The 24,046-nt window shown below is 41.3% G+C and overlaps 1 protein-coding gene across 4 annotated transcripts in view; it reads right to left on the bottom strand.

The window, feature by feature from the left end:
- Positions 1-95: 95 nt before the first annotated feature.
- Positions 96-24,046, bottom strand: part of top3b (DNA topoisomerase III beta) — a 32,894-nt gene continuing 8,943 nt past the window's right edge. The window contains exons 2-18 of one of the 4 annotated variants that reach the window (XM_063897769.1): positions 22,315-22,446; positions 21,761-21,867; positions 21,588-21,662; positions 17,938-18,128; positions 16,172-16,328; positions 15,971-16,084; positions 15,399-15,489; positions 14,356-14,510; positions 13,785-13,890; positions 13,307-13,453; positions 12,484-12,657; positions 10,030-10,158; positions 9,671-9,820; positions 7,318-7,418; positions 1,544-1,745; positions 950-1,137; positions 96-479 (exon numbers count right to left, since the gene is read on the bottom strand). In XM_063897769.1, coding sequence (XP_063753839.1) covers positions 207-479; positions 950-1,137; positions 1,544-1,745; positions 7,318-7,418; positions 9,671-9,820; positions 10,030-10,158; positions 12,484-12,657; positions 13,307-13,453; positions 13,785-13,890; positions 14,356-14,510; positions 15,399-15,489; positions 15,971-16,084; positions 16,172-16,328; positions 17,938-18,128; positions 21,588-21,662; positions 21,761-21,867; positions 22,315-22,446 — 2,492 coding nt within the window. In that variant the 3' untranslated portion in view covers positions 96-206. Of the gene's footprint in view, positions 480-949; positions 1,303-1,462; positions 1,746-7,317; positions 7,419-9,670; positions 9,821-10,029; positions 10,159-12,483; positions 12,658-13,306; positions 13,454-13,784; positions 13,891-14,355; positions 14,511-15,398; positions 15,490-15,970; positions 16,085-16,171; positions 16,329-17,937; positions 18,129-21,587; positions 21,663-21,760; positions 21,868-22,314; positions 22,447-24,046 lie in introns of those variants that run through there. The other 3 variants (XR_010166994.1, XR_010166995.1, XR_010166996.1) reach the window with 3 other exon arrangements.

Below are 24,046 nucleotides of genomic sequence, written 5' to 3'. Positions count from 1 at the left end.
CTGGGAAGTTGCCCTGAAAACAGTACTTAAAGTTGATATTGCTTAACAACCCTTTTTAATGATGGGGGGAAACACTTACCGCACACACATTTTTTGTACATGTTTTATTTCAGTGTAATCAAATACACATATAAAAGTTCATTTACTGACATATGCATCTTCATACTGTGTGTCAAGCAAATAACAGTATGCATTATACACAGACACTACACAAAGTATGCAGCCAAGGCCGCCATTTTGTCTTTAGGTTTTTTAGGATTGCCACGGCGTCCCCTTCCACGTCCCCGTCCTCCTCGTCTCGCACCCCCACCGCGATACCTCATTGTGGCATGTTTGAGCTCCACCAGATCCTGGAAGACTGGATCACAGAACACACAGCCAGTGTGTTGGGTCTCGTCGGCAGGAAGTGGCGTGCGAGTCTTGTTGAAGTCGACTGCGACCAGAGAGGCATCGCAGGCCTCGCAGCTCTCCTGAGCAACCTGTGAGGGGTGAGGGGGTTTGATAGATATGAAACTCACGCAGATATAAAACTGTAGTAGGATATTATTTAGTCATTATAAAAAGGGAACTTTTATATCTTTAAGCCTATTTAAATATGTCCTTGTTTCAAACCAATCGACCTAGGGCAGAGAGCCATACAAAGAGTTGTGAAGGCAGAAGTGTCGAAAGACTGATTACCACATCAGATGTTTGGGTTATGTCCTCTGGTATTTACCATAACAAAAACAATGTAATGCAAAACCTAATCACACATGAAGAGAAACATTTAAACTGCAAATAATTTGACATTAAAAGGCTTAAATACAGCTTGTGAATAAATACTTTGCATTAATCAGCTGCTCACATGCTTGGTGTGGACTATATTTAAATCACTAAGTGCTTTTGCATTGTGTGAGACATTTTGCCATTTAAATTCAATCTTGACAAGACGCGTGTCAGTTTTCCTTACCTGCACTCTGTGTGCATGTTCAAAGAAGTGCACCACCACGTTGCATTTATTACAGGCCATCCTCCATTTTGGTCCAGAAGTGGGATCCAGCACCAGAATCCCACCATCACACTCCACACACTGTCCAATGCCCAAAGAGTTTAGAGAGTGCTGACAGGACGGATGGGTACATTCATTACATCCCATACCTGAAGAAAAAAGGTCAGAATTTCAGAGGACAAAAAAAAGCCACTGCATTCCATTGACTTTCAGCTCCTGATTCATTACAAACTCAGCTAATAATGCCGTAAACTCCAGTACTGATGACCAGCTACACCCTGCCAGTAAGGAAAGATTCTGCAGTTCAGCTCCACCTGAGGAAAAATATTAGCAGTGAAAATAACTTTGCACTTAACATGACAAGACTTCCACTACTTCTTCATAAAAGGACCTTAAAAAGTTGCTTGAATATCATAATGTTTCACTGTAATTCATAATTATCTGAGAAACTTGTACAAAGCCGTTTTGACTCACTAGTGTTAGAGCCAGGGTCACAAGGCTCCACAACAACCAGAGCAGGGACCGAGAGTTAAGCAGGACACGGGGGAGTCCTACCTTTCTTCATGTCCCTGAAAGGCGGGTTGCTGAAGCAGTACGGGCACAAGGGGTAGCTCTTGCCCCGGGCCCCTGAGGTCCACAGCACCAGCTCAAACTCGTCCAGCGGACAGCGCAGCTCCTTGTACAGCTTGATGGCTCCGTTCTGGGGAAGGCTCCAGGTCTCGTCACAGTGGGAACAGTGCAGCCTGCTGGGCTTTGCCTGCAGAGACACACGAGGTTAGGTATGATGTGAGGATTATTTCTTTTCAAGTGTAACATGGGAACAGACAGTTAAGACAACAAGGGGTGAAAACTAAATTCAGACAGTGAGTTATTCAGTAGTATACTTAAGCCAGTTCTGCTGTTGTTGCCTCTTGTATGCACAAAGGGTCACTATGGAGATGTGGCAAAACCACACTTTGTTAAGGCAATATTTACACCATTTGGACTATGCTCTTCCTTCTCTGCATGTGGAAGCAGAGTCAAAGTCAGACCAGAAAAGCATCTTCTACAAAGTTTGCCACTGCTGCATATTCCTATCATATCCATTCACTGGCACTGAAGAGGGAGACTACGGTACACAACACCGGGTACACAATGTTTGGTTTGTGGCTAGCCTATGATTGAACAGTGTCTCTGTTGTTTGACATACAATGGTCACTTGACAGAAAATAATCTACGGAGCAGCGGTGCACACCCCCTGGATAACACGGAGAAAAAAGTTGAAATGTATACAGTGGGGCAAAAAAGTATTTAGTCAGCCACCAATTGTGCAAGTTCTCCCATTTAAAAAGATGAGAGAGGCCTGTAATTTTTATCATAGGTATACCTCAACTATGAGAGACAGAATGGGGAAAAACAATCCAGGAAATCACATTGTAGGATTTTTAAAGGATTTATTTTCAAATGATTGTGGAAAATAAGTATTTGGTCAATAACAAAAGTTCATCTCAATACTTTGTTATATACCCTTTGTTGGCAATGACAGAGGTCAAACGTTTTCTGTAAGTCTTCACAAGGTTTTCACACACTGTTGCTGGTATTTTGGCCCATTCCTCCATGCAGATCTCCTCTAAAGCAGTGATGTTTTGGGGCTGTCGCTGGGCAACACGGACTTTCAACTACCTCCAAAGATTTTCTATGGGGTTGAGATCTGGAGACTGGCTAGGCCACTCCAGGACCTTGAAATGCTTCTTACGAAGCCACTCCTTCGTTGCCCTGGCGCTGTGTTCGGGATCATTGTCATGCTGAAAGACCCAGCCACGCTTCATCTTCAGTGCCCTTGCTGATGGAAGGAGGTTTTCACTCAAAATCTCACGATACATGGCCCCATTCATTCTTTCCTTTACACGGATCAGTCGTCCTGGTCCCTTTGCAGAAAAGCAGCCCCAAAGCATGATGTTTCCACCCCCATGCTTCACAGTAGGTATGGTGTTCTTTGGATGCAACTCTGCATTCTTTCTCCTCCAAACACGACGAGTTGAGTTTTTACCAAAAAGTTCTATTTTGGTTTCATCTGACCATATGACATTCTCCCAATCCTCTTCTGGATCATCCAAATGCCCTCTAGCAAACTTCAGACGGGCCTGGACATGTACTGGCTTAAGCAGGGGGACACGTCTTGAACTGCAGGATTTAAGTCCCTGGCGGCGTAGTGTGTTACTGATGGTAGCCTCTGTTACTTTGGTCCCAGCTCTCTGCAGGTCATTCACTAGGTCCCCCCGTGTGGTTCTGGGATTTTTGCTCACCGTTCTTGTGATCATTTTGACCCCACGGGGTGAGATCTTGTGTGGAGCCCCAGATCGAGGGAGATTAGCAGTGGTCTTGTATGTCTTCCATTTTCTAATAATTACTCCCACAGTTGATTTCTTCACACCAAGCTGCTTACCTATTGCAGATTCAGTTTTCCCAGCCTGGTGCAGGTCTACAATTTTGTCTCAGGTCTCCTTTGACAGCTCTTTGGTCTTGGCCATAGTGGAGTTTGGAGTATGACTGTTTGAGGTTGTGGATAGGTGTCTTTTATACTGATAACGAGTTCAAAAAGGTGCCATTAATACAGGTAACGAGTGGAGGACAGAGGAGCCTCTTAAAGAAGAAGTTACAGGTCTGTGAGAGCCAGAAATCTTGCTTGTTTGTAGGTGACCAAATACTTATTTTACCGAGGAATTTACCAATTAATTCATTAAAAATCCTACAATGTGATTTCCTGGATTTTTTTTCTCATTCTGTCTCTCATAGTTGAGGTATACCTATGATAAAAATTACAGGCCTCTCTCATCTTTTTAAATGGGAGAACTTGCACAATTGGTGGCTGACTAAATACTTTTTTGCCCCACTGTATGTATATTGTGTATAGCACTGCTCTGCTCAGTCTGATTGACACGATCACACTGCATGGACATGTTGTTGATTCATATTACATTATTTACATATTACTTGAAATATTCAATATTAACGGAAAAATCTCTGCTATGAATCATGGCTGGTATTATATTGGTTAAACAACATCTTAACGCTGATGGACCATTACTAGGATATAATGAATTCCTCTCAGATACACCAGCAGCAGAAGCGGTGGTTTTGGATGCTTCCAGTTCTTTGATGATCAGATCCTGAGGTGTCAGTGATCAATCTGTTAAATAGCAATATATTCCTTTGTGAAGCTGACGTTGTCAAGAATAAATGCTCAAATGAAGACATTAGAAAAGTGAACCACACTTCCCTCACTAGAGATTTGTCTGGGCTTCACTTTATGAAGGAATCAATTGGATAGAAAGGAGGCTAGTTCGAAACCACATTCTTCTCGAGGATGAAAATAAAGAGGTTTTACATTTTAACAATGAGTCATGCAAAAAAAGATTTAAAATTGATATTAAATATTATTGCACTCTTAAAAACTATTTGTTGTTTGTTTTATCACTGCTTGTATTCCAGAAGGTTTTGGTCTGATGATGAATATTATTCAAAAACAAAAACCAGACAAAAATAGAACTTCAGGATTAATATAGATAATTTAAAGGTGATGCAATTAATCCAGATATCATTTTTTTACAATTGATTTTATCTATGGGAATTCTTCACATTCACAAGGAGAATGGACTGACACCAACATCTTTTATTTATTTGAAGACAAAAAGGTCAAACAACTACATTGATTTGGTGTACAGGTTTGTATGTATATACATATTTCTATCCATGTATTTTTTTTTTTCTTTTAACTTTTTTATACCTCTGGATTGTGGGAAAGTATTTCGATCTCTTTGTTGACACAAACAATGAAAGTTTGAAAATAAAGTTGACTTTGATTCGTTTTCTTTCACAACTGACACTGGAAGAAGTTAGTGAGAGAGCAGATGTAAATCCTCCGAGTACATGGAGCCATCTGAACATGTGAGCTTCCTGCGTAGCTCCCAAGGTTCATTAAAAGGGTTACCTTGTGCTTTTCAACACACCACTTAACATGCACACACAACCCGCATATATTCAGAGACAAACGATCTGCAGCCTCATGATTAATTCATGAATTTTTGAATTTTGAATGAAATGGTCCAGTTATGAGGGGGAAGTGGTGATAAAGGGAGCATATCAGCATTAGACTTTTGAAGCTGAACTTTGAAGGCCAGAGCTCAGCCAACAATAATTCTAAGCTAAGGATCTACATGAACCGAAAACTCACAGGATCTTATTGGCCATGCTCCGAGGACTTGTTTCTTTTAACTGTACCAAAAGTCCATACTGAACTCAGCAAGAGGGCGTTTAGTTACGCTGCTCCTTTGGGTTGGGACCAGCTGCAGAATGAGCAGAAACTCAGAGCTGGTTTCTTTAAACAGACTCAAAGAGACTCTCAATGACTCTAAAGCAGGCCACTGTGTCTGTGAGTGCTTTGCTAAACTTGTGCTATGATTGTGTTGTGACTGTGTTTCTTAAAATTGTCTGTAGCTGTGCTGCTACCTATCCAGGACTCTCTCGAAAAGAGATTTTTAATCTCAATGAGATCCTATCCTGGTTAAATAAAGCTAACATTTAAATAAATTAAAATCATCTGACCTGTATCAATGCTGAGTAACAAAAGTTACAGCAGAAAGAGTAGAGGAGAAATAATAATAAACATACATTTATATTTTTAGGGGTAAAAGACTCAAAGGTAACGTTTTAATATATGGCAGCAAATTTACATATTCATTTAAATCTTTTTACTTTTTTGTTCTGTTTATAAGTTCCTTCTGTTCACAAACTAAAGAGAGGATTTTTACTTAATTTTCGAATATTTGTAGGCAAACTGTTACGTTTATGCTAAAGTGTAAAACCAAAACACTTATGTTCTTGCATTCAGAATATAAAATAATTGAATACTTTCAAGTATTTCGTCCAACCGTCAAGAATATTGTAATAAAAACAATTCCTTGAAATATGATGATTTTCTTTAAGCCACACTTTGTGCATTTTAAAAAGATGGATGTTTTCTGTTGATGAAATCTTCAATCATGCTTTCTTCAGATGACAGAGCACTGGGGTTGCAGTGGAATCGTCAGTTTATCTTAGGAAGGTAGTAAAATGACCCGGAAGTACCTCAGTGGCAGCCATGATAAGAGCTGTTGGAACTCTCTAGATGATAGGAAAGGAGCTCTGAAACTTCCTTTATAACCTCCTTTAGCTTAGAAAACACTGGACCTTCCTTTAGGAAAGGAAAGGAGAAAATGCTGTCCCACAATGCCTTGCGGCAGCAACTTTTATCTTGACACAACATTCACGGAAACAACCGATCGTGGCGGAGAAATGAGTTTCATGAATGTTATGGTGCTTATTAAGCAATTTAAAACATATGCCTTAACTTGCTAAAGTGCTTTGTCTTGAACGTTCTGCACTATATTAATCAAAAGGAGAAAAATGAACGTTACTTGTTTTACTGAAATGATCAAATAAAGTCCACATTTCAGTGTTTACTGAGCTGTGTGGTGTTTCTTATACATTAAACATGTTTTAATGTTGACATACACAGTGATAGGTTGTCACTGTGTATGTCACATCTGTATATTTAAAAAATGTCCATACAATTATACGTATTGGGATTCATGTGGATTAATGTTTGGACCTTGATAATGAAGATTATACACTGCCCGGCCAAAAAAAAGGTCACCAGCTGGATTTCACTAAGCAAATAGGTAAGAGCCTCCCATTGGATAATTAGTGCATGGGTGATTATGTTTCAGCTGGCAACAAGTTATTGAACCCTAACTGATGCAGTGAGTAGCTTCTCATTTGTTAAACAGTTATGTGGAAAGACATATCCTGTGGTCGTGGAAAAGATGTTAATCTGTTTCAGAAAGGTCAAATTATTGGCATGCATCAAGCTGAGAAAACATCTAAGGAGATTGCTGAAACTACTAAAATGGGGTTAAGAACTGTCCAACGCATTATTAAAAACTGGAAGGACAGTGGGGAAACACCATCTTCCAGGAAGGAATGTGGTCGGAAAAAGATCTTGAATGTTGTCCACGTTCAGAAAGCATAATCAGACTCTGCACAGTCTCTAGAGTCTTTCAGTAGTCCTGTACAGAGAACTGTAGTTCCCCCACAGCAGGCACACATTAATTACATCATAAACAAGTAGGATAGTGTAAGCGCAGTCGGATTCTCAAAGAGCCGCAGTCTCTTTTCCTAAGTGCATTTGAATTCTCCTATTCCTTAAACCTGTGACGTTTCACGCATAGGTCAATGAATAGTAGATAGGAGAGGATAATAGGAGCTGATTTTTGGACAATTCCACCGTACCCTGGGAATCTTCTGCTCACCTGGATGTACTTCATGAAGCGATGGCACTTCCCGCAGCGGGACAGGGGCTTCCCGGAGGCAGCAATGGGGGAGAAAGAGACCTCCATCAACTCATCCATGCCTGTAAACACCAAACAGACCAAAACTAAACCTTTAGCCCTTTTTCCTACACCTCTCAAATGTGCAAATAAAATGTTGCACATCATTGGTAATATCATGATGCTGCACTCAAACAGTTTGAGATCAGTTTCCCCCCCACAACTCCCTGAAAATCACTGTGTTCAAATGGAAAATAAAATGTTGAATTTTATCGTGATATAGGTCATTGGACATGGTTAAGCCTATTGACACATATTCCTCTGGTTATTACTTTACAAAAGAAAAAAGTATTTTTTTCAGTATATTTAGAACATCAATGCCAGTTTACATTTTTGATTGAAATTATAGTTCAATAAATATTTCCAGCTATATAATATGATAAATGCATGCACACAAATAGAGTGATTACATTAAGAGAATTTCATTAGATTTTCTGAATAATTTAAGGTTTTTAATATAGAAAACCTATTTATGTATCACGATATCTTGACATATGATTTTAAATCGATTTCTTTTTAATTGATTAAAACATAAAAGGAATTGAAAAGTATAGATTAATAGAATTAATAGACTACAACACCTGTTCAAACGGCCAACTCAATGGACAGACTTAAACTAAGAAACCATGATTTTTGAGAACAGGTCTGAAATACGTGGAGAAGGTGTATGACCGGGTTCCCAGGGAGGTTCTGCGGGAGTATGGGGTGAGGGGGCCATCCAATCTCTGTACTCTCAAAGCGAGAGCTGTGTCCGGGTCCACGGTAGCACGTCGGACCGATTTGCGGTGAGGGTTGGCCTCCGCCAGGGCTGCGCTTTGTCACCAATCCTGTTTGTGATATTCATGGTCAGGATTTCGAGGCGTAGTCGTGGGGGAGGGGGTCTGCAGTTCAGTGGGCTAAGGATTGCACCTCTGCTTTTTGCAGATGATGTGGTCCTAATGGCTTCATCGGTCTGTGATCTTCAGCACTCACTGGATCGGTTCGCGGCCGAGTGTGAAGCGGCTGGGATGAGGATCAGCACCTCCAAATCTGAGTCCATAGTTCTCAACAGGAAACCGATGGACTGTCCACTCCAGGTAGGGAATGAAGCCTTACCCCAAGTGAAGGAGTTCAAGTATCTCGGGGTCTTGTTCTCGAGTGAGGGAACAATGGAACGTGAGATGGGCCGGAGAATCGGAGCAGCGGGAGCGGTACTGCAGTCGCTTTACCGCACCGTTGTGACGAAAAGAGAGCTGAGCCAGAAGGCAAAGCTCTCTGTCTACCGGGCCATCTTCGTTCCTACCCTCACCTATGGTCACGAAGGATGGGTCATGACCGAAAGAACGAGATCGCGGATACAAGTGGCCGAAATGAGATTTCTCCGCAGGGTGGCTGGCATCTCCCTTAGGGATAAGGTGAGAAGTTCAGTCATCCGGGAGGGACTCTGAGTAGGACCGCTGCTCCTTCGTGTTGAAAGGAGCCAGTTGAGGTGGTTCGGGCACCTAGTGGGGATGCCACCTGGGCGCCTCCCTAGGGAGGTGTTCCAGGCACGTCCAGCTGGGAAGAGACCGAGGGGTAGACCTAGGACCAGGTGGAGGGATTATATCTCTTCGCTGGCCTGGGAGCGCCTTGGAATCCCCCAGTCAGAGCTGGTTGATGTGGTCAGGGAAAGGAAAGTTTGGGGCTCTCTGCTGGAGCTGTTACCTCTGCGACCCTGACGGAAAAGCGGGAGAAGATGGATGGATGGATGGATGGATGGAGGTCTGAAATACTTTGTTGTCAATGAGGTGTTTAATGTGTCCCTGATTTAAATTAAATTCTTCTGACAAATGTCTATCTTGGTATGAGTAGGGCTGCGACTGACAAGTATTTTCATGATTTCTTGTCTAAATGGGAGTCAAAACATCCACTGTAGTCTCCCTTTAGCAAAACAAATAGACCAGTCATTTAAAAAAAAAAAAAAATGGTGGCAGTTTCATTTGAAATCAGTGTCTGTGTTTGGCTGCCGCTAACGCTTGCTCAGCTTGTGTCCCTGATCCCTTAAATACGTCATGCAGTGTATGGTAAACATGTGGTATAAAACAGGATGAGAAGTCCACTGACAGTCATTTTTAAAGCAGGAAAGTTAAGTGAGGATGATGGTACACGTTTTGAAGCCTGGTATCACTAGCACTGACACCGGTAGTGTTGTAGTGAAGACCACCTTAACCAAGAACAAGACAAGACCAAGACCTTTAAAAAGTCTTGAGTACTACAACAAAGTGGATTGGAGGGGTTTGTGAAATGGTGAACTTACTCGGAATAGAATCCACAAAGTAGTGGAACTTCCTCTTGAAGATATCCAGCGTGTGCTGCAGGACCTGCTGGTGGTTGGCCTTCCCCAGAGAGATGAGGTTCAGCATCTTCTCCACAGCACTGCGGATGGTGGGCAGCACCAGTTCTGCATCTGCACACAAACAGCCACTCATTTATGTTTTAATAGCATTCCATCAAAGCCACTCACAAATTCAGATATGTGGCTCATTAATTTGAATAAATCTGAGCATTTTCTCTGACCTTATTTCACAGGGTTGATTAGATGACTAACTGCAAAGGTGCCCAGAGACAACTTAGCAATGCTCACACACAATGTAGGATCATATCAAAATAAATAACCTGTCTTGTAGTAGCCGTGCACGAGAACAATGCCCAAGTTGGTTGGCTTCAACTTGCGTCCATTCTCTACGGTCACATAGTTCCTCTGGCAGACGTTGTTGATGTGGACAGGAATGCTGGCATCGGTCCCTGGAGTGGGGGGAGAGAGGCCAACATCTGTAAAACTCTTCATTATTGATTTGAGTTGGTACTGGCCACTCTTTTCTTAATCTTTGTGTTGTTTTGCTCGTGAAGTCTGAATAAGACCTCAGCAAAACATCTGAAGATATCAATACCACCAATGATATAGAGTCCAACGCAAATTTCTGAAGCCATACCCTTCTTTGGAAGTTTGTACAGAGCGAAAAAGTTATATAGTGGTGAGACAGTTTCCAAACTGCTGATTCAGAAATCAAGAATGGAGCCTCAGCTTTACAAGGCTAAAAGGGATGAGGAGTCCTTAAACCTCCAGTTACTGATGTGTGGGCTAGTTGTAAGCAGCAGGAAGTGACTGTAAACCTTCACATTCACATGATGACTCCAACGCAGATTTGCACTTGACGGAGAAATGTGGGTGATTAATGCTCAGACGCTTCGTCATATAATTGATCTTACTATAAAAATATGCAGTGCTGGTATTCTCGCTATAGCTCAGAAGCTGGTAAAAGAGCCGTGCTGGGATCAGAATGGGAATGGATGTCAGTCTGTATCTCTTTTTTACTCCTCTTGCTTCAGTTATACAAGTCTGTGTGAACAGGAACCGGAACAGAACTATGCAGAAGTGTATACTTACTTATAGAAACCATGGCTTTATTTTTAATACTCCAGAAAGAACATCTACAACTAAATGAAAGCAAAGCAAGCGCCATCTGCTGATGGAGATGGTGTAACCGGACTAAAGCTCCATGTGATTTTGATTTGATGGATTCCTTTTGAAAAAACGTTTTCATTGCGTAATGCATTCATTAACTGTAATTCATTTAAATACATTAAATATTAGTGCACTCCAAGTTCAACTTCCTTTTAACGCGCGTCACAATTAGGGTTGGGCACCGAAACGCGGTGCCAATAGGGCACCGGTTCTGACATAAACGGTAGTAACGAGACCGAATACGAACGAACATTTCGGTGCCTCATTTCGGTGCCAAACTTCTTTTTTTTTACACCGCCCCCTGGTGTTCCAGCGTCAACTTGAGGTTGTTGAACCTGACGTCAGTGCCGCTACTCAGCACACTTGTTGATCACAACTGAGTGAGAGGATCAATAAAGATGCCGAGAGTAAAACGCTCCAAGGTTTGGCTTCATTTCACATCTAAGGATGCAGATTCTGCGACATGCAACACATGTCTTAAAGCAATAGCATGCAAGGGAGGTATCACTTCTAATTTAATGAAACATCTGACGGTGCATGGAGTTTATTTAAAAGCCGATCAATGCACCGTGTTTGATAAATTACGTGACGAAAGGCCAAGCACTTCAACGGCAGCAGCCAGTGTCGGACAAATAGAAGTAAATAAATATAGAGAGTCCCAGGCTGGGACTCTCTATATTGGTTTATTTATTACTATATGTTACTTGTATTTATATTCTTTAAAGATTTAAGTTAATACTATGTTCAATTTGGCCCTGGAAATAAAAGGGTATTGTTTTTTGACAACGTGTGTGCGTTTTCGTTTTTTTAAGTACCAGTTCGAGAACCGTTTCGGCACCGGAACCGTTTCAAAAATACAGAGTAGGCACCGGTATCGGATAAAACCCAACCGATACCCAACCCTAGTGACAATGCGCACTTAAGTTGTGGAACAGTGAGCAGAAAAAAGCCTCCGACCGCTCAGCTTCAGAGCCCCCCAGATGGTTTCCCCACAACACCAAAGTTAGATTTGCTGTCCATGTGAATCCAGTTACCCCGGAGTACGAGGAGACAATATTTCTTAGATATACATTCTGTGATAATTATGTGTCAATGATTTTATTAGTTGATTTATATTTTGTATTAGCTCATACTCTGAATCAAATGACTAAAGCTGTCGGATAAAAGTAGTGGAGTAAAAAGTACAATTATTGGCTTCTAAAATGTAGTGGAATTGAAGTATAGAAGGGGTTGGAAGGAAAGTAGTCAGCTTAAATACAAGTACCTCAGGACAGTATTTGAGAACATGCACTTGGCTTAGTTTGTGGCTACATTAATTGAAGTTAAATTACTATTCTTTATTTCGTTTTTTTATAGCAATATTTGTGCACTAACATGTTTTTATGAGTAAGAAAAATGTTTTAAAAAAAATGTGTAGCTAGTGTAGCCCTGAATTAGCATAACAAATCAATTGATTAATGCCGACTTATTTTAACTTCCTTTCTTGAGTGTCTGCAGTGCTCAAGTATAAACCCCAGTGACTTACACTGAGACTTACGGTTACAAATATTTCAGTTAAAAGATATGAACAGCCATTATGTTGAACACAAAGTGCTTGGGTATACCAATGCCATGCTTCTCCATAAGGGTGATGAGTTCAGCCTCGGTCAAGTAGTCGGGGGGGCTGGTCTGCTTTTCCACCAGCTTGATCTCGTCTACTGTGAAAGTGTCCCCGCGCTCACAGGCTGGCATGGCCTCCTCCAGAGGAATTCCCTGCCATGGCATCACAGCTGTGTAACCTGGGAGCAGATCAGCAGTACCACCACATGTTCAGAAATCCATCTCCAAGTTTATCTGCCTTCCAATAACTACAGAACAGTTTAAACCAGAGATCAGATTTCACAATTTCACTGAGGTAAATATTAACCAGTTAAGGCATGAGTACATTAATTGGTTGCTAACAGACATCTTGGGCATTGTCCAATCAGGATCAGTCAACTATGCAAACAGGAAGTCACTCTAGCAAAACCTCCTCAGAAATCAGAGTGCTTCAGATTGATTGGTATGAAGTTTAAAATGAGAAAGAGAAACTTCACACCAATCCTTTATTTACAGTCTATGAAGCCAAACTTTGTCAATTCAAACTGAAGAGGAGTTGGCCCACCTCCCAATTTCTGCAGTCAATGATTGTATGTCAATCAACCACTTTAAGGTAACTTAAATGCAAATTAAATATAACTACAGTGATACTAAAAAGTCTATGATAAAGCAATATATAATCTCTTCAGCCCTTCACTATAGAACAACTCATATATAAATGAACTCAGAAGTCAACTGTGACAACCTTTTAAAGACACCTAAGATCTGACTACTACTGCAAATTCTTTCTGCTGTTTGGAGGCAGAAATGTGTACTGGAGGAACACAGTGAGTGAACCGCTGACCTTACCTGCTGATATCAGAGTCTTGCCACTACATGAAAAGGACTCTGTGCCAATGGTAAAGTCTATGGTGGTCTGGAGGTACTTGCAGTCCTGACTGACAGTGGCGATGAAATGCCGTGTGATATAATCATACAGCCGCCAGCCATCACTTCCTGTGGGATAGCAGAAGAGACAGAAGCTGGTTTAGAGGCTGAACATAATGACACATAATACTGAGGGGTCTACGCCTGCTGATGGAGGCGAGGGAGGGACCCCCTCTATGTTTCCTCTGAGCAGCATCGCTGACAAACCACAATTAGGACTCTCAATTAATCGGCTGTTACTCAATCAGGGGGGGAACAGGGAGCTCCGGAAACTTTGCTCATTTGGAGATCCTGCTTGCAAAGCACTGAGCCAACACTGGCTGAAAAATGACTGTTAAATAAAAAATAATATATTTAACAGTCATTTTACATGCACAACTGACATTCAAGGCTCACTTACCCAGCTCCCCTTCTGAGGCAGCACGCATGGGGGTGATGGGGGGGTGGTCTCCAGCATCACTTCCTTTCCTGGGACGGTTTAATCCAGCAGAAAGCAGAGCCTTCACCTGACAGAGGGGTAAAACGTGTTTTTAGAAACGTGAATATGATGCCTAAAATTGGACATGCATAATTATATGAGCAGAAATGCCTGAGCTCTGGGAGCTCTGGCAGAAGCATTCACGTTTGCATCTTACAATTTATGCATCAATATAGTTATCACTGTATTTGTATTTTACTGTACAATATAACATTTTACATTCTGTTCTTGTATATACAGTATATCATATTCTATTTACATGTACATATACTCCTGCATTGCTTAGTCACAACATTCTCTTGCAATATTTAATTTTTATGTCTTATATTTATTATGTTGCATTGGTGGAGGAGCTTGGGACTTCTCATTGACCTACAGTAGCTACTGAGAATATGATGATAAAGCCTTTGAATCTTTTAACTGCCTGCCTATGAATACAAACACAAACTAGGTCTTTGTTTGACTGAACGTGTGCGTCCCCAGTGCTGCTCACCTCCTCTGCCCAGTATGGATTGCTGCTCTGCTGCTTCAGCGTGCCCTTCAGGTCAAAGTTCTCTGGGTAGTGGGTGGTCTCAGTGCGGGGATAGCTGATGTAGCCCTGTGTGTACAGACGCTCTGCTATCTGCATAGTATGCTGGGGACCCATGCCTGAGACATCCAAAAATATCACATTAGTTTCTCTTCTCCTCACACACCACTGGATCTCTGCTTATTTCCTCTTCCTGAGAGTCAGTCTCTTTTAGATTGCTGGAATCTATGCTAGTTCATTGCTACACATATTCACAATTCAAAATAGTAAATACATTTCAAGACAGTTGTTTCTTATACTGAAAGTTTTTAAAAAAATATTTAAACAGGAATTTCCCAAGAGTCTGGCATATGCGAGTTCTTACTGTCCCATTAGTCCATTACCTTTCATTGCAAATAAAACTGAAAGGGCATCTCCTATATTTTAAGTGCAAGGGAAACAGCTTAATATTGAACACCACACATGTTTTGAGATACTTTATCAGTTCTTTATAACGTGAATGATTTGTAATTAATAGTTTTCATATTAGGCGTAACTCTGTGAATCATTTCCGTAAGATTCAATAACATATTTGCCCGCCCAAAGTAGTGCTATCATTTTATATTGGGACTATGACAAATGCAAATCACCGATTGCAGGAAAAGGTTTAAAAAAGGAAGTAGATGTTTTGAATATGGTGCAGTCTTCTTTGTATTATGAAAGTTTTCCTAATATTACATTTAAGAAAATTCAGCCTTGCATACTAGAGTATTGCGATATAAAGTCATATATTACGTAATAACGCATGTCTGAAGATATGTATTGTCATGCCAAATTCTTGCAAATACAGAGCCCCACTTTATCCTTTTCACTGATTTTGGATAGAAAGTCATACTATTTTGAAGAAAGATTAATATTCTACATTATTCTTTGAAAAAAGACAAAAATCGAAACAATCATTTGTCATCCTCCTCAGTGCCATAGAGTCACATTTTTTTGGAAAAAACTATTGACACCAATGATCATACCTAAGGAGGAGCTGCCCACTCTCAACATCTCCACTGTGTTCAGGGCCTGGGGCCTCTGCTTGGCCTTCTCCTTCTTACTCACTGACTCCACCTGTGTGAAGAGGGGCGTAAGACAGCGCAGATCAGGGTCCTCTAAGGTCAGCTCCAATTCTGGCTGACCTCGAAGAATCCAACATGTGTAGCACTGCACATTATCTTGTGAAGATGGGCCAGTTGAAGTTTCTCTGATTCTACAATATACTATTAAAATGTCTTAATGCCAAGTTCACAATACAACTTTCATTGTTTCTAAAATAGTGTTATGAAGTCACATGACTGATAGGCACAGAGGGTCAAACTAAAATCTTTGAAAAAGAAGGACAACTCCGGACATTCCAGACACAAAGGAATGTGTGCATGACATGTAATCAAATGTAGATATCAAATATTTAGAGTAATCATAATGATGGGACTACAGAAATACAATTTGTCCTTTGATCCTATGAGGACAGATGATACTGCACGCATTCAGCTTCTTAAAGGCTTACATAATATTTTTACAAGACTTGAGATAATTAATTAACTTCTCCTACCTGAGCCACCCGGGATGTCTTAGCCAAGCTGACGAACATCTGACCCACGTCCCTGTCAAAGACCCTGACCCTGTACCAGTCCAATGTCAGTGGGCTGTCCTTCCCTTTGAACACCTGACAGAAACACAGCACGCCTGTCAGTACAGCAGAAAAAGGATGAGATGGTTGCTGCTGTGTGACGCAGGTAAAACTGGACTTTACCTTTGCCTGAAGGACCCAGTAAGTCTCTGGTTTAAAGGACTGGATCTTGTCATGGCGTTCCACGCAGAAGCCCAGTGTTGGGGTCTGGCATGGTCCAAATGAAATCAAGGAGGAGTCCAGATTGCCATACTTACCCTGGAAATACTTGGTCTGGAACCTGAAAAATATTTAACCAACAAAGGAGAGATTACTTTGATATTCCCTTCGATCATAATCCATCTCTTGGAATGAAATCTAAACTAAAACTATGGATCACCCAAAATATCAGAATCACTATCTGATTACATTTCTATAATCATTTCCTTTTAATCTGTAGTTTAGACTACATAAAACTATAGCTTGAGATGATGTCATGTCATGTATTTGTGTTATTTTGTATATACCTACTGTTCTTTTATTTATGCCTTTTCGTGAGTATTTATGAATATATTTATGTATTTATATTAGCGGTGTCACAATATACCGCTATTTACAGTAACCGTGATATTTAAAAAATGAAATATTGACGATATGTACACACGTATGATATTATCGTACATAATCCAACGGCAGTAACTATCTGGTTCACACTCCAACCAGCAGGTGGCGATAACACTCCTTAACACTGGCTGTGCCACCCCGCCATAAAACAGAAAAAAGAAGACGCGGGAACTAGCTAGCTAGCAGCTACTACAACTATGCTGTGCTGTGTGGTCACTACTGTTGCACAAAACCATGTCGGAGGAGATTACAGAGAGCGAGACACTCACGCACCCAAAAATAGTTGCCTCGCCAGTGTGGGAGTTTTTGGGATTTCGTAAAGGGGTGTTAGAGATAGAGACGCCAGTCTGCAAGAAGTGCCAAGCAACAGTAAGCGCAAAAGGGGGCAATGCTACCAAACTGTCCACCCACCTTCGCGTTGATCACCCTGCAGACTTCGCCACGGTACAGAGAGTAAGTTGCAGTTAGTTTGCTAGCCCAGAGACGATAAATGTTACATTACGGTCTTAGTTGTGTTAAAGCTTAGTTATCATGGCGTTGGACTAAACAGTATTTTCTCTCCGCTGGTTATTTGTTAGGCAGCCGCAGCATCAAAGAAACGACACAGAGCCAGGGATCCAGGTCAGCTAACCGTGTTTGAGCCAATGGATAAGAAAAGGAAAGCAGACATGGCTAGTGCATGTCAGAATGAAGCCATTGCTAAATCAGGCCAGGGTTTAAAGCACTGATGAGAACAGTTGCTCCAAAATACAAAATCCCAAGACGACAACTGTTTTGTTGTTATTTTTGTACACTAAACACAAAATGCACAATAAACTTATGAATTTGACTGATGGCATTATTATTATTTTGTTAAGATTTTCCATAGATATCGCGATAATATCGTTATCCTGAATTATTTGTGGAGTGAAAATCTGATATCGTGACAGCCCTAATTTATATACAGTATAAGTTTGGGTGTAGAGGTGTGTATGTATATACATATTTTTATATATATATTTGTATATTTTTATTTGACTTTTTTATACCTCAGGACTATGGTATTTCAAACTTTCTGTCAGATTGAAAGATTGACAATAAAGTTCACTTTGATTATGTTATGGAATTTTCCTGACCCCATAATGGGATGGGAAGTTGTTTTGGAAATAAGAGCAAATTGTGACAAATATACAAATATTTCTCACAATTTGCTCTTATTTCTTTGAGTATAAATAAAAACGATGCATCAGCTGTGTTGGGTGTTACAGGCAGCAGCAGTGAGATGTGTGTGTTGGAAAGCAGTGTACCGGGTGAAGGCACAGCCAATGCGCAGATCTAGCTCCTGACGTGCGTCCACTGACAGGGCTTCATTGCGGTTGGGCTCTCCCAGGCAGTCCATGGCCTTCCAGATGTCAGTGTCAGTGATGGAGCTGAATTTGGCTCGGTAAACACTCTGCTCTCTAATTTTGTTCATCACTGGCTCGACAGCATCTAGTACCTGTAAGGCAAGAGGAACAGACACAGAACAGCCAAAAGGTCCAACTATAAATAACCAACTATAACAAGACTTCACAGCGCATTTCTGAAGGAGGAATGAAAAACATGCACTAACGTCTATAGGAGAGAAGGTAGAAGTCTCTAGAACCTCACACGTAAGATTATAGTTTGATGTGTTTGTAATGTAGAGTGGTACTATACTGCCACAACATGTTACCAATATTAGTAGGCAGGGCAGTTTAGATTATCAGAATGAGTTCAAATACTCCTCTGTGTCAAATGACTGTATAACGTGAAAGGAAGCAGTAACAGCGATGAATTGATTAAGTGGAACAGTCAGATTGTGACAATGCCATGTTAAGAAGTGGATCACACAAATCACTTTGTTCTGGGGAAAATGTCCCCATGAAAACTGTTGTCATTAAGTTTTGTGGATCATGCTAACTGCAGTTTAACCCAATGAGACTAAGCAGACTCCTTTTCAGCAAAGGAAAAGCAGCACTGCTTCCCTTGACCAAGGATGAGGCATGTTGCGAGCAATGCTGTCTAAACCAGGGGTCTTCAACGTTTTTCAGGCCAGGGACCCCCAAACTGATGGAGAGTTGGAGCAGGGACCCCCTACTATTAATATGGCATACAATTGTGTTTTATATTAAACGGGGCCTAGTGCAGTGTGTAAACATAGATACTGTTATTGTACATTCAATACTAAGCTATTCAAATAATACACAGGTTAATATATTCATGTTTTTATTTTAAACAAGTGCAAGGTACAGTGTGGCCGTACCACTGCCATTTATGAACATATATCTTGCACACAACACAGGGCTATTAAAATAAATCACAATAAAAGTTTGAACTTTAAACAAGTGCAAGGTGCAGAGTGGCTGTGCCACTGTCATTTATAAACAAACACTGAGCTATGAGATTTTAACACTAAACATGCATGTAGATGGGACAATGAATCCTCAAACCATCTGTGGATGGCACACGTACTCTCACATCAGTGAGATGTCTGACCCTGATGAGCAGCACACAGCTGATCCAGCCTTGGACGGATGGAGGTTGTCAGGCAGAGGGTCATATCAGCCTCAGGCTGCAGCCTTGACCTGTATTTGTTTTTCAAGTAAGTCAGTGAGGAAAATCCACTTTCGCAAAGATAGGTTGTGGCAAAGGGCAAAAGGCTCATCATGGCTTTTCCTGCCAATTGCGGGAAGTCTTTCTGGCAAGAGATCCAGAACTGGGTGAGTGGTTTTGTGTCATATATGTGTCTGAACGTACTGTCAGTGGATAGTTCGATTAGCTGATCCTCCTCCGTCACTGTCAGGTGTGTGCCGTCTGCTGCGTTGTCTGTGAATGGAAACAGTATCCATGTCTTGTCCCTGCGCCAGGAGTCAGCCTCAGAAAAGTAGTGCCCAAATTGTCCCTCGAGCGCCTCCAAATGCGCAAGAATTGCGCGTGTAATGGGGGGCGAGAGCACAGCAGAATCTCCCAGCTCATCCACTGATGGAAACATGGAAAATATTTCCTCCCCGATGCGCTCCCTCCACCTTTTGATTTTTTTTAGAAAGCCTTCCATTTTGTCATACAGTTGAATGGCATGGGTATTGCGGCCTTGCCTTGAACTGTTCAGTTTGTTCAGCTCAGCGAAAACATCAGCAAGATAGGCAAGTTTGGTGACCCAAACATTGTCACTGAAAAGTGCAGCCAGCTCTGTGCGCTTTTGGAGAAGTAAAAACTCCCGAATAGACTTGCGCAATTCCAGCACACGTGACAACACTGTTCCACGTGAAAGCCACCGAACCTCGGAATGGTAGAGTAGCGCAGTGTGTTCTTCTCCCTCAGCAGCACAGAGATTCGAGAAGAGACGTGTTTGCAATGCGCTCTTCTTGACTAGGTTGACTACTTTCACTACTGAGTCCATGACATCTGCCAATTCAGCGCTCATATCTTTGGCAACAAGTGACTCCCTGTGTAGCATGCAGTGCGTCCAAATCACTTGCGGAGACACATCCCTTACAAGCGCGATTAGTCCACTTTTTAAACCAGCCATGGCTCTTGCACCGTCAGTGCACAGCGCAATACATTTTGTCCACGGAATGTCATTCTCTCTGAAAAAAACATCGATCACTTTGAAGATTTCAGAACTAGTTGTGCGTTGAGGGAGGCACACAAAACAAAAATTCCTCCTGCATTTCCTTATCATCGACAAAGCGCACAAACGCCAGAAGCTGGGCGTCCTTCGACACATCTGTTGACTCGTCTAATTGTAACGCAAATGCATCTGCCAACCTCAGCTTCTCTATCAGTTGCATCCTCACATCAGATGCCATCTCGTCTATACGGCGAGCTATGGTTGTGTCCGACACTGGAATGGTTTTCAGTTTATTAATGTCAATATCATTTCCATACATGGTTTTACACATATCGGTTGCTGAAGGCAATATTAAATCCTCTGCAAGTGTGTATGGCTGTTTCTTCTGGGCAATCCGAAGAGCAATTTGATAAGAGCATTTCAAAGCTAGCTCCCCAACTTTGGCTGATTTTCTGATCAATGTCTGTTGACCTTGGAGGGATTTGAGGCTAGCTTGGAAGTATTCAACAGGTTTGTCTTTTAAGTGGCTGTGTGTTGTCTCCAAGTGACGCTGCAGCTTTGATGGCTTCATAGATTCATTTGAAAGAACAGTAGAGCAAATGACACACATTGGAAACTCAATGCCATCTGCCTCCTTAAAGGTAAACCCGAACTTCAGATAATGATCTGAATATGTTCGTGTCTTCTCCCTTTTGCGCTTACCCTTATTAGCTGCAACATCTGCAGGCGCAGCAGGTTCTGCCTCGTCACTTGCATGTTCACTGGTGGATGGTATCTCGCTTGTGCTTGTTGATTTTTTCGCTCGAGTTACAAAACGATCCATTTTATATGTATGGTCTTCTCAATAATGTCGCTGCGTGCATCCCTGTGTCTGGGTCTTCAGTAAACTAGGGCCTGAATAGGCTCTCGTCCAATCACGGGGAACCTGACAGAGCCAGCGCATAGACATAATATTATGTCTATGAGCCAGCGTGTGTCACACGGCCTCGTGATTGGCACATCTGCCTCCATTTTTCCGTTCGCTATAATATTTTGGATTTGTGTTGTGCATTTAAAGACATTGCAATTTGTGGGAAAAAACGGTTTGTAAAAAAAAAATATATATATAAAAAATTGTCTAATCAACCAAAGATTTCGCGACCCCCCTGCAGTACCTCCGCGGACCCCCTGGGGGTCGCGACCCCCCTGTTGAAGACCTCTGGTCTAAACTATTTAGAAATCAAGTTCAAATAACAATGGGAGTACAATCAAAAGAATATTTGCATTAGCTAGTGAAAAGTCCCAAAGGATTGTATGTCATTTTTTACATAACATATTCAGATAATACTCACATTAATAGCAGGTTTGAATAGGGCCCTGAATTACCTCAAAACAGATGTTCTCGCCTTCTTTATCACAGTCCAACCACAGAACCACGTAATCACAGCCTCTTGCCTCAACCTGACATGACACCAGAAATGTAATTCATGAAACACTGACGTCCAGATGATAAGTGAGAATGCTGTTGTATCCAGATCTATATCTGGTTCACAGAGTACCTGAAGGAACTTGACCATGTTGAGTTTAGGGTTGGCCTCCTTTTTTTCTGTCGGAGCTTTGCTAAAGAGTTCTGCAGGGTCCACTTTGTCCCAGTTGTTGTACTTCCCTAGAAAAACAACAACAAGTATGAAAGTAAGAAATGAGAGAACTGGGAGCTAAATAGGTTTAAACACAAATCCTATTGTAACGTGACAACATAATACTTAGTCAGATCAAGGCTAACCTTTTCACACATTTCATTTACATTACAGCAGCTCAATGCACACATATTAAGACAATGAAACAGACAACACAACAATACAATCACATGTTCAAAGGCTTCTAACGTACTTTTGACCTGGGATTAAACTCTGTACTTCATGCAGGATTGACTGGTGCACAAAGGAGTGCTTCAGTCAAACCCTATTCAATCTTGGGATCTGTGTCTCCAATTTGATGGTAACAATTCATATTTAATGTTAGATGGTGTTTTTAGATATTATTTTTAGCATGGTGTAATGGTATATTACATGTCCACGTTTAATGTTGAGCAGGTTATATAGATGATACCCACCGATGAAATCCAGACTCATCACATGTCCACACACAGAAGTCATCTTAAAGCGTACACTTTGGCCCTGGAAGCTGCCGGGGTATTCGTGCACTGAGCATGCGCCGTTGAGCCCCTTGCGACTTGTACAATTTCCTTAAGGAGAATAGATGATAATGTAATCAGTCAATAGTCTTTTAAAAAGGTGCAGGTTTTACAGGCAAAACACTTCAATGCCCACTTAACATAAAAATGCAAAGGCAAAGGTCATTAATATGGTTGAAACTCTGAAAAGATCCAAACCAACATTCCTTCTAACAAGTATTGTGTGTACAAATGCCTAATATGTTCTCATTTATTTGTCCAAAAACTATATAAAAAAACAGATGTTAGAGGAAATTAGTGAGTATTTTATTAAAAACATATAGTCAAAACATACTACCTTTTATTTAAAGATTTAGTTCCTTAGTATAACCTGTGGTGGAAACTTCTGTAGCAATGGAGAAGAAACACAGAGACACGGTAGAGCTGGAACTTTGATGGCAAACACTGAAGGTTTATTATGAAGTTAACGGACAGAGAATTGACAAGATGTTTGAGCGGTTGCCTGACCAATTCTGAAGATCTCTACTGCAGTCAAAGGTTTTAACCAGTTCAGAGGGTATAATCATCATTCCTCATCAGCGAGACCAGACAAATACGGACCCTGAATCTACTTAAAGCTGTCGCACATGAAAAAGAATGTACACCAGGGAACCTACGTTCCAGATAAAAGGGGCTTCTAGACGTCCCTGAACAATAAGCTATCTCAGGTCAGCTTGTGCTCGGGTCATAGACTGGCATCAACAAAGCGCCCAGGCTGCCCCTCCTTAAGGGAGATTACAGCACCCTTAAGGCCAAAGAACTATGCCATGGCAATACAGGCAGAGGAAGGAGAAAATGTTGAACTAGGTCAAAGGTTAAACACCTAAGCAAAATATTCCCTAACAGGATCCAATGGGGATGGGCACATCATAGACAGGGTTTAGGAATTCCAAAAGTATAGACAAACACTTTTTTTCATAGGCTTTATAGCATGGGGTTTTCAAAGTTTTGATAGCTGAGGGCCAATTTAGGAACCCAACATTGAACTGAGGGCCGCCAAAGGCAAAACTATTGAAAAAAATCCTATTTATTATCATTTAAATGAACAGGTTGCATCTGTACAGTTTACATGTATTGATCCACATCCAGTAATGTGCAATAAACACATTTGACTTAATAAGTGAGGCTAAACCTGGCAACACTGGTGAAAACCTTGAGAAACATTGTAATGCACACAAAATCCCTGGGGTTCTCTGCCTCATCAGACACATTTGGGATATAACAGTCCTATGTGCAGTCCATTTCAAATGTATTTAGAATAAAAAGTCTCAGTGTGCCTTGCTTCTTGTCTTATCAGCATGGGCGTTATTCAGGAGCAATTCCAGCTACCAAAGCACCACAGGAAAACCTGCAGAGAGAGAGAGAGAGAGACATACACACAGAGACACACAGACACACACACACACACAGAGACAGACAGACAGAGAAGGGGGAGAAAGAGAGAGAAAGAGACGTAAAATAGAAGCTTACCAAACAAGTCATCATCATCATCATCATCATCATCATTGCCTGTCATCAATAAGCTTGTCATTAAGTCACACTGAATATTTGTTACTTGGTCAACATACCTTTTTTAATTGGCATGGGATTTGTGGTGCTGTTTTCGGTTGGC

Source organism: Eleginops maclovinus, chromosome 12 (genome assembly GCF_036324505.1).
Source record: "Eleginops maclovinus isolate JMC-PN-2008 ecotype Puerto Natales chromosome 12, JC_Emac_rtc_rv5, whole genome shotgun sequence".
NCBI classification, from domain to species: domain Eukaryota; kingdom Metazoa; phylum Chordata; class Actinopteri; order Perciformes; family Eleginopidae; genus Eleginops; species Eleginops maclovinus.
Note: the sequence above shows the minus strand (reverse complement) of the source record. Positions and strands in the feature narration are given on the sequence as shown.